General features: G+C 30.4%; 1 protein-coding gene across 1 annotated transcript in view; it reads left to right on the forward strand.

Annotated features, from left to right (window-relative positions):
* Positions 1-12,075, forward strand: part of LOC123297786 (S phase cyclin A-associated protein in the endoplasmic reticulum) — a 101,473-nt gene that overhangs the window by 54,141 nt on the left and 35,257 nt on the right. Inside the window, exon 9 of the mRNA XM_044879569.1 lies at positions 4,882-5,437. Coding sequence (XP_044735504.1) covers positions 4,882-5,437 — 556 coding nt within the window. The remainder of the gene's footprint in view (positions 1-4,881; positions 5,438-12,075) is intronic.

Genomic DNA, 12,075 nt, shown 5'->3' on the forward strand with positions numbered 1-12,075 from the left:
ACCTTTTTTTTTTGTTAGACGTTATTTAATATGATTTTTCGTAAGTTTTGTGGGGTTCGTTAGATTATAACAATTGCAGGTTTGTTGAAAGACGCGATTCTAAAGAAAACCCCACAAAATGAAATCCTTGGCTGAACGCACGCTACGATTACATTAGCCTTAATCTTCCCGTAAAAATCTGTACACAGGTCTTACAGAATTGTTATTTCTGTAGAAAAAGTGAACAAATTGTGTGAGCGTTGAGCGTTGGCTATACGATTCATATCGTAAATGGAAAGTTTCAAACTAATATTTGACGTTTGAAACAAACGAAAGCATTCATAGCATTTTAATTTACAGACTCGCAATCATAGGAAACTGAAATAGGGGATCAGACTAAATTTTTTTGTCATATCAGATAAATAATTCTGCAAGATATGAACGTTTAAAATTCGTAATTAAACAAAGAGGAAGATATCCACGTGGGTATCGCCATGGAGATTACATATAAAACTTTTTTTTGCTAAAAGGAGATGGGCAACCTTTGAATGTTATCTTTGATTGCTTATAACTTTAATCAATTTTAAATTTACTTTCAAATTTTGTCATGTTATCAAATCTAGTTTTACATTTTTATGGGAAATATGGCCAATTCGAGTTCAGGGTTATCCTTGGCAGTGATGAGTCCCTGTTTCATGAAATCAGACAAAGCATGATATGCCAGATTTTAAAGTTGACTGTCTTTGAATACATACATCTAATGTTACTTACCTATATGTATAATACTGTTGCATATGTTACAATACCCATATTATATGGGGTTGAAATGATGATGATGTTCACCCCTCTCACAATATTGACATGTGCAAACAATGATAATCTGAGTGATTATTTTAGTTAGATAGCCCGCAGCGCACCATGACGTCTCAATCAAAGTCTACTTTATAATTCATTTATTTCGACAATGTTTTCGATGTCATATACACTTATTTGTATATACAGGGTGTTTAAACCATAAAAAAGAATCGAGGAGCCAATGGTGTATCGAGTTATGACAATAAGAAAATAAATTATTAAAGCAAATTATGAGAACTGTGGGTTTTTGAAATAAAATTGCTTAGATGCCTAGTTTTTTTACCTTAGTCAACATTTTGAAAAACAAAATACGTTTTTAAAGCACATAATTTGATTTGAGTGATTCGATCTTTTAATTCTGATTTAAAATTACGTACATTGAGCAAAAGTATAAATTTGAATCAATTAAATTGTACTATTTGGCTCGAGAACACACTTTAAAATTCAAAATTTTTAAATTATAATTACGCATTTCGATTACAATCTATCAATCATCAATATGAATTAGCTAATCATAATTATTCTCCTGAGATATGTTACTCGTTGCTAATGTGTGAAATCGTCACCAAATTAGAGACAAATAACTTCACTACACTAATTTATTTAGCAGTTTTAGGCCATTTTTTTAGTATATCAGCACAGAAACTCCGAAACTTTTTTAATTTATGGAATATTTTGTCCGTAAAATCAAAAAATTATAGATTTACTAAACTAAAAATTATGGAATATTTTGTCCGTAAAATCAAAAAATTATAGATTTACTAAACTAAAAATCAACTCCGGAATGCAATAGTTTTGAAAATTTTTTATCAATTTCGACGAACTATATATTTATGATTTCAAGTTATCAATTTGTCCAGTTTTTACATTCCATACCACATTAGTAAAACTTTTCTAACTAAATGTGCTATGGAATGTAAAAACTGCAAATTGTTAATTTAATATTTGATGTATTCAAATATTTCAATAAACTTTCGGCTAAAATAATAAAAGAATTAAAAATGATCCGGTCCATTTACACATTCGAAGCTTAACACCTTCTTAAATGAAGTCTAAAAAGTCGTCATCGATCCGAGATGTTGAAAAATTTACGCGGGGTCAAAGGTCCCAAAAATGGGTTTTTGTGATTTGCAATGAAACGGTAAGTTTTATCATAAAATAAGTTCAGGCGAAAATTGTAGATTAGATAATTATATATAAAAGAGGTGTACTTTTTTCTTAGAATCTCAGAAACAGAAAAAGGTGGCTCTTAGGAAAAAAAGTATTATCTGATCAACAATTTATGTCAGAGATAATTTTATGATAAAACTTACCGTTTTATTGAAAATCACACCCCGCGTAAATTTTTCCCCACGTCTCGGATCGATAAGGACTTTTTAGATTTCATTTATGATGGTGTTTTGAACAATCTTATCAAATTTCAGTCGGGTGCGAATGATTGTACCTTCAATCATATTTTTTTTATTTAATTTGACCGGATCCAAATGAGAATTTTGTCATGAAAATATGGGTATAAAAAAACATTCTAAGCAACTTTTCCTAATCGTTTTTTTTCGATATCTCTAACCATCTCTGACGCTAGGCAAAATATTAATATTCGGCCCTTTTTGTCAATTTGTAGTAGGCTGAGTTTAAAGTTCTGATTTCGGTTCTTAAAGGGATCTTAAGGAAAAATGTGGACCAACATTCTGTGCAAAATTTCAAATCGATATTTCCATTAAGTAACGAAAATATGGGGGTGTTCTCGTCTTAAATGCGACACACTGTATGCTTCTTTTTAGAAATATAATTTTTTAACACCCTGTATAGTATCCATTTATGTGCTTTATTCGCATCCAACATTAGAATACACACATGTATTTGTTACTTTTTTTTATCAATCAGTTGATTTGATTTGAATGACAGACTAGATTATTGTTTACCCCGTTCTAGTGTCAGTCAAGTGTTGTTATTGTATAGCAATATCATATGTAAACAATACCTTATTTTTAAGAGAAATTGTTTGTCAGGTGGTTTTTTGTAGGTTTGATATTATTCTTGTACATATGTTAGACTTTTAGATATTATGTTGAAAATTGTAAATCAGAACTCTGAGCATGGTTTTCGCCAATCAGTGGATAAGCGGAGGAGTAGAATGTTGATTAGATAAAATCTATAATTTTAAAATGTGGAATATAAAAGTCGACGAGGCAAAAAAATAAGTGTAAGCCTGTGTATTTCATATTTGCTCTTGCAGGGGGGAGATATCAAGGGCTGTGACATTCATATTTTCACCTGTGCTCACCTGTACCACGAAAAACTGACGCCATGGTGCTTAAACTTACGTTTTCATATAGGTTCATTTTCAGCATGTTTCCTGGTGGGTGAAGTGACCCGGACCAGGAAACACTTTCGACATGGGCTTGTGATCTAATAGCTTTCGGATTGACTTCTAAAAATAAAACAATTTATTTCTTGTGCATGAAATTTTCAGTTTATTGATATACAAAAACAATTTTTAATAAATAATATATTTTTTCAAAAAAGTAAAAGATAGATATCTTTAAAAAAAAATATGACTTAATTCGCATTTCTATATACAGCTGTTCTTTCAGATGGCACAACTGGTGAAAAATCCAAATTTATAATTTGTGGAAGAGTGTGTATTATATATGCTCGATAGTTTGAAAACGCTTCGATGGGGTTTCCATGCAATGTTAAACTCCGCAATTGAGTTAAAGTGCTCAATTTATTCAGTTTCTCCAAACTACTAATATTATTACCATGCAGATAAAGTATTTTGATTTTTGAATATTTGACAATAACGTCATCGATTTCTGTTAAATTATTAAACGATAGATCAACCCAACCTAATTCACTTGGCAATTCTAGATAATCTTTAATAAAGTCATCAAATCCATCAAACGATTGCAAATTATTATTATTCAACCAAATACTGCGTGTTAGAAATTTCTTACTAGATCCACGCTTTGGTGCACGTCCCACACGTAACGCACGTGGTCTCTCATTTTGTAAATCTCTTAAAGTTACTAAGTTTCTAAAACTAAAATCGATTGGAGCACCTGTTATCAATTCATCCATTTGCTCCTTTCTACGTTTCTCACCACTACCTTCCTCATTTTCTAACATTTTCGAACTGACACATAAAAACACAAAATAAATCAATATTTCCAATACAAATTAATTACACTTAAAAAATGCTTTATAAGCAAAAACAATTTTTTTCTTTTTTTGTTACTAAACTAAAATTTTTTCGTTATTTGCGTTCAGTATAATATTTTTTTTGGTTACATTTAAAAGAATCACATTAAATAGAAAATAATATAATGGCGTTTGTGTATATGTGTCGTTTCTAAGGAGTTTGTTTATTGAAAGCACATGCGTCTATGTTGAATTGATGATTTCGCGGCGTTCGTGACTATCACAAATTTGAACTATGAGAAAAACCTTGAAGTACTTTTACTTTATTGAATTAATTTTAGACGATAATCTGCTCGCTTTGCATTCGAGGGAAATTTTCAAAGTTTGTTACAGATGGTCGAGATGTGAATCCTAAGTTTTTTTAGCTCGGAAAATCGGAAAAATGTTTTTCCGAATTTTGCGTTGCTTTGTTGAAAATGAAGTTATTCAGACTTTTGTTTCGAATCGATTGCTTAAAGTCTCATCTTTCTAGCATGTAAGAGATAACAAGATAAGCCCTACGGACCCAAGACCCAATTGGCATATGTTGCTCATTTACGAACTCAACCTTACTTTTTACATCCTAACGTTTTTGAGCTATCGTGTTGATAGACAGACAGACGGACAGACAACCGAAAACGGACTAATTAGGTGATTTAAGGAACACATGAACCAATATTTTGTTGGTAGCATCAATATTTTTAAGCGTTATAAACTTGGGACTAAACTTAATATAAATATACTATGATATATTTCATATATACATGGTATAAAAATTGAAATATGGAGAGTTATATAAAAACAATTTCTTATTGATATCTTTGTAAAATATTTTCACTTTTTGATTATTGTTTTCTTTATTTACAGTTATGCAGTATGCGTGGGTATTGTGGAACAATTGGCACAGTGTTGTGTGTCTGTACGAGGTCCTGTACATAATAATGAAAATGCATGTAGTTTCCTACTCGCTGCACTTGATTTATTAACTGGCTTAGCACAATGCTGTGGACCACCACCCCTTGAAACAATCATTCAAACACCATCAACTCCCACATGTAATGGTACCAAAAATGATGATAACAACACCATCATCACTGAAGAGAATAAGAAACCAATGAAAAATAATAAAAACAATAATAATAATCAGAATAAAAGTACACGTTCTAATAGTTTAGTATCTTCGTCATCAACAACATCTTCATCGTGTAGTTTCATTGATCCAACACATTTTACAGCCGCATTACATGCTACCGAATTAGTTGGTGTTGTTTCCATGTTATATGGTACGCTATTACCAACGGGTGCATCACCACGATGTGAAGGAAAAGCACCTGATGCCTTACCAACACCATGTTTGGCATTAGCCACATCTGTTTTTCGATTATTGCGACAAGTTGCTGAATTAGATTTGAAACGATTTCAGGTAAATGAATTTTTTATTTTATTTTATATTAGTGAAATTAAAAAAAAACCGTAGACGATTATAAATAATTTAAGTCAATTGTTTCGAAGAAGCCATGCAATAAATTTATAGTCCAGAGGGATGTGTTTTTAAAACGGTGAAGGTTTGGGTTGTATGTGGAAGAATTATAATTACTTATACAAAATTTTTACTTATAAAGGATGTCTTTTTTAAGTTGATTCGAGACTCTAAAATAAGTTTTATCGATAAAAATGCTTCAAGCAAAAAATACTGGGTGTATTGGTGTACATCTTACGCAGACATTAAACTTGATCTAGGTTTTCAGACTCAATGAAAAGGTCACTCTACTCTACAACTGGTTATAGATAGGATGAACACTTTGAATTAGGAAGTTATTATATTGATTAAAAAAGTAACATTTTTTGTTCTAAAAATTTTTCGGCAAACCATACAGTTAAGACAAAAACGGACTGAAAAGTTTTCTTCAAAAACTGTCTTAGTTACCATTTTTGTTCAAATTTAATGAAAAAACGCGCTAAAAGCTGCGATATGTAGTTTCTTATAGGGTCTTATAGGATATTTTTGCTATAAATTACTGTCTAAATTATTCGGTTTACAAAAGAATGTTTCAAACAAAAAATGTTTGCGTTTTTATATAGAAGAACTTTCTAATTTGAAGTGATTGTCTAATGTTTGCCAGTTTTGAATTAGAGGGAGGTTTTAAATGAACTGGAAAACTTTAAAAAAAAACTAAAACTAACGTTTGTCGAAAAAATGTTTTAAACAAAAATTGTTAGTTTCTTTATTATCCTTAGAATCTAAATTGGATATTAAAACAACCCGAAGAACTAGGTCCGATCTGATGTCAGAAGATGATGTCCCCCATCAAACTCTACTATTTTTGTTCAAGCTATTTTTTGTTATTGGATAACTTCAAAACGAGCTTTTAGCCATTCTAGATTGAAATGATCTAAACTATTTAATAATATTTCTATAATGTCTTGATCAAATCGTATTTTTAAATGAAAGACACGAAACTTTACCATAATGGTTGCTATAAACTTCAAGTTAGATTGAATGATTATTTTTGATCATGCAGATTTTCAAGTTTAGCAAATGTATGTTTGGTGGATATTAATTGAAATTTTCGTATGAAAATTTATTATAGAATAATAATTTGCATTGATAATGGAATTGAATTTTCCAGATCAATGATTGAATTTAAAGTGTAAATAGATAATACTTAAATAATAATTGAGAAGATAGATTGATTTATAAGGATGTAAGTGCATGTTTTAAAGCTGTATCAGATGTACGTCGATGTTTTTACGCCATTCTGTATCAACAATATTTTTAAACCAATATTTCTAACTTATTAATTCTGAATTTTTTACGAAAACTATTTCAAAAATATTTCCTGCAGAATTTTTTGGGTATAATTCTCCTTTCTATAGTTTTTATACCATGTATATATGAAATATACATAGTATAATAAGTTTAGTCCCAAGTTTGTAACGCTTAAAAATAATGATGCTAGGAAAAAAATTTTGTCATAGGTGTTCATAAAATCACCTATTTAGTCCATTTCCGGTTGTCCGTCCGTCCGTCCGTCCGTCTGTGGACACGATAACCCAAAAACGAAACAAGATATCGAGCTGAAGAGAATTTTTACAGCGTACTCAGGACGTAAAAAGTGAGGTCAAGTTCGTAAATGAGCATCATAGGTCAATTGGGTCTTGGGTCCGTAGGACCCATCTTGTAAACCGTTAGAGATAGAAAAAAAGTTTAAATGAAAAAAATGTTCCTTATCAAAAATTTAACAACTTTTGTTTGAAACATTTTTTCGTAAACATCACTGTTTACCCGTGAGGGCGCCAATTAGGCGGAAATTTTATAATATGTACTATACTTGATTATCAGTTATGTATGTGTCACATGTTTGTATGTGTAATGTGATAAAGAAATCAAAACTGACAATACATGGTATTTCTATAATTAACTCAGTCAATTGTTTGTTTTCACTTGTTTTTATTATGTTTTCAAAAAATTCGAAAATTAAAGACGCCTCCGGTAAGGACACCTATGTTTGGTTTCAATGGCTACGTTGTTGAACTCTTACTAGAAATAGCTTGATGCTTTTCCTAGAACACAAGGAAATGAATGACTTTGATCCTACATAGTGCTATACACAGAACTAATTTAGTAGAATACTAGATTACTATAAATGATTTTCTCAATGGAGTTGTATTTTCTAGAATATTACAAACATAGCTAGTTTGGAGTTAAGTATGTGGTTTCGCTGAACCGGTACATCACTAATATAATACGTATTTATAACTTAAGGATGTATGAGCATGACAACAATGTTTGATTTAAAGGCTCAAAATTTGTTTGTAGGTAGTCTTTTACTCAAAGAATATGCGGTTAAAATTTCAGCTTAGGTATCCGTGCAAATTTTAAGAAAAAAGTCATTAAAAATCGATATAAAATACATTGGCTCTTATGGAGGAATCTCAAAAAACGATATATTTTGGAAGTTTTTGATAATTTTCATTTGGAATGAATGAAAACAAATTAAAAAAAAACTTTTTAATAGAAAGTAAACATATTAGCAATGAATTAGAAAAGAAAAAAACCGTCTAAGTGTCACCGTCCATATAAGGGATGTAAGAGCAGGGTAGATTAAGGGTTGAAATTATTTTTATCTTATTTTCAACTTTGATGATGAATTTTGTTTTAACTTCATGAATGTAGACGAAAAATAAGAATAAAATTTTTCGATATGTGTGTTGGTTTTCGAAATATCGAAAGCTAAATAATTAAACAAAATTTTCAATTTTCGATATTTTGAAAATTAAGCCAGATATCGAAAAATTTTATTCTTACTTTTCGTCTTATATCGTCAAGTAATAATATAAATTTATCATCAAAATTGAAAATATCTATTTTTAAATTTGTGCCCCCACTACCATGCTCATACATCCTTAATATTGAATATGTATGGACTGTTGGTTGGTACATGTATATTATATATTATATATAAATGTTCATCAAATGTCCTAGTTAAACAAGAGGATGTATGTATTATATAACTAGTTAGTATTCGAGTAATAATACAACCAACATTTATAATCAATGTGAAATCTGTGTAAACATTTAGAATGTATTAATACAAATAGTCTAACAGCCATCTAGAACTTTTTTGGAACTATGTTCCTTATCGCACGATATTTGTTTACCGCTTGGGAGTTCAAACCAAAAAAACTGCAACCCCAAAAATACCAACATCTAGGTTACCTAGAAAACTAAAACTTTTTCAATCGATTCAGGTTGCCATGAATTTTGAGACAATGTAAAATTATTATTAATTAGCTAGACCGGTTTCGATTGCTTTGGCAATCCTCTTCAGTAGCAGTAAACCTCTTAAAATTAAAAAAAAAGAGGATTGCCAAAGCAATCGAAACCGGTTTAGCTAATTAATAATAATTTTATAATCTAGCTAAATATTTTTATTGTGGGTCCTTAAGGGGATATATTTTAACAAAATGCATAATACAGCCCACAGAAATGCTCATCTTAATTTGAATGCTTTAATATTTTAAATTTTATTTATCAATTAATAATCCTTTTATACTTCTTTTAAAAAAACAACTCTTTTTCCTAAATTCATATCGATTCTCTGAACGATTTAGGAGAAATTAACTATAAAAGTCAGTGTTTTTACAAAAAAAAGTTTTGCATTTTTATGCACAGTTATTAATTTTGGTACTATTTTAAAGCTTAAAACTTGAGGAATTTTGATAATAGTTTTATATGTAAATGGTAAAACATTTTTAAAAGCACTTATTGACTAAAAAACCAATATTAGGACGACTTCTTCATGTACCACCATGCAAAAAGGGCTGTTTTTAATAACTAATTTATCGTAAACCGTACTAGGATCCGACTTGAAATTTATACAGAAAGAGTATTAAATACTCGTTAATTGAGACACAAAATTTCAGTTTTTCGGTAACGGAACCTTTCGTTTCGGTATTGGAACACCTTAAATTCGTATTTAGTATTTATTTGACCAGAAGTGTCAAAGTCGAAGAAAATTCAATAGACCAAAACCAAATTCAACCCACTGCTGCAGGACTAACGCATGGATAGATCCATCGAATGAATGTTGAATGGAGATACCAAATATCTAAAATATATATCTATGGATAGATATTATACGATATATGTACATATTTATATATATCTCAACTTTATGACTTGCAGTTATAATAATGTTTGGTTGAATAATAATAATATATAGATACCAACCATTATTATCATCATCATCATCTAACAACGAGATATGAAAATGACGACCCCAAATGTTTGCTGATCACTGTTAACGATATTTACCACAGACTTATGTTTTAATTGAATCATTTTGCTTGTGCAATTGAAAATTAGCTTTTCTATCTACTCAATGTATGTATGTATTATATACAGAACGAGTTAATTTCTTTATACAGAGAGGAGCGAAATTCAACATTAATGTCAATCTGCACTCGTTTCTTTGGATCTACGAAGAAATAATTTTTTTAGAATATTTTTCAAATAGCTGTAAAGATTTTGGGGCAGAAAGGGTGATTTTGGATTAATACATACTTGAAATTTCGTGGGTGGCTTCTTTTTGGCGAGTCTACCAAACTTCTCTCTACGAATTTTTTCTTAAATGAGCATGATAACGTCATATTTAAGTTATCAATCTGAAAAAATGCAGCAAGGAATTTGTCTAACCCTATGGGATCTCAAAAACCCCGAGTACCTAACCAAATTCAGGAGGATATGATAACTGGATTGGGAGAGAATAATGATAAAATATATATATATATATATTTTTTTTTTCAATTATCCAGTCATTTTATATTGGCTGTCTACGAAGGACACATTTAGGACACACTTTAGAGCCCATTGTGATACCACATGCACATGTGTGTTTTACTACCTTTCCGCTGATAATTTTATTTATCAGCTCCTCAATTTCAGAAGCTGAGTGCACCTCTTTCATGCATATACCATGCACGACACCAGTCCATCACAACTATTAATTAAATTAATTTTGTTGCGACGGCGGGTATCGAACCCGCTACCCTAAGCACACCGCGGACGGAATTGATTAAAATTTCCGACAAGTTATGTTACAAAAAATTTGTTATAAAATTAATTAGTTTCAAGACATTGTTAATTAGTATATAAATATATATATTTTACCGTTTTTCTCGATTTTCGGAAAAATGGCTGAAGATATAACAATTTTTGATTCTACCTTTTTTATAGGAAAACATATTTCCGACAATTTTTGTTTGATGGTTCCCGAGATATTGTCCAAAAGTCATTTTTTTTTATATGTATAGCGTTAATTTTCGAAATCCATCACTTTCGAGACTGCGCGTTAGTAGGGTCTGAAATTAGATGCCGTTTGTCAATTACCACAACCACACATATTAAAATATTCCTTTATACTGGTGAACGGCTTCTTGAGTCTTATTTGCATAATCTGAACAGTGCTGGACATATTTACCATGTCACTTCCGTTTATTCAGGATTACATTGAATCCCTAAACGGTTTATTTTGGAACATGACTCAAACTGAGTGTAATGGGTACACCCGAGTAACCGGGTTTATCGAAGAACAACTAAGGTATTTCTGTTTTATGGATTTCATTCGTGCTTTAATGTCGAGAATATTAGGCGCCTTTATTATTAAAAATATCAGTTATTTCATTGTCAAATATGCGTATGCGGTTGCCTTTTTCTAAATTGAACCGATATTCGTCTGGAGTTGAAGAAAATTTACAGAAAATTTTACAAACGCACAAGTACGGGACGGCAGTTAGATCAGTCAGTCAAACGCTGTCTTAACCTGAGTTGACAAATTATCGTTGCCTCGACTCCATTTAGAATCCAGAAATTTCCCTGTTTCAAGCAGCAGACCGATGAACGCACGTCTTAGTGTTCTCGTGTCCTTGGTTAGCAATGTTTATTATTTAGAGGTTTTAAACCTGCTCAAACTCGCTGAAATTATTATTAATACTGTTTCAAATATTTAAAGAACTTAAACATTGTCAAAATACTAAGGTTGGCTTTACTATGTAAATAACTGTTTTTAAAATTTATTTCTTTAAGTTCTTTTGCGTATTTTATTAAACGGCAATGTCTATGATTCTTGATCCTAAAATATTTTGTGAAAACTAAGAACTTTATTCGTTTGATCTTTTTTCTAATTTTAATAATATTTAACTAGATTTTGGGACACCCATTATTGATGGTTATAATATTGAAGAGTATATTATGTTGTAGGGTACAGAGGAATATTTGTAGCGTCCCATAGGAATATCGTGATCAAACCTCAGCGGCATGTACATATAATAAATGTGTGTGTATGTATGTATGTTTACTCTCTCTGGAGAATAACTTCGCTATACTATATATACTACTTTTCGATTCAATTATTATATGGAATAATAATATATACGTTACACAGAAGCGAAATCAATGTATTCTTGTGGATATTACTATCCATGAATATATTTAAATAAATTTTGTTTTTGTTTTACTTTTATTTATTTAAAAAAAATAATGATAAAACTTTTTAAAAT

This window comes from Chrysoperla carnea, chromosome 4 (assembly GCF_905475395.1).
Source record: "Chrysoperla carnea chromosome 4, inChrCarn1.1, whole genome shotgun sequence".
Taxonomy (NCBI): Eukaryota; Metazoa; Arthropoda; class Insecta; order Neuroptera; family Chrysopidae; genus Chrysoperla; species Chrysoperla carnea.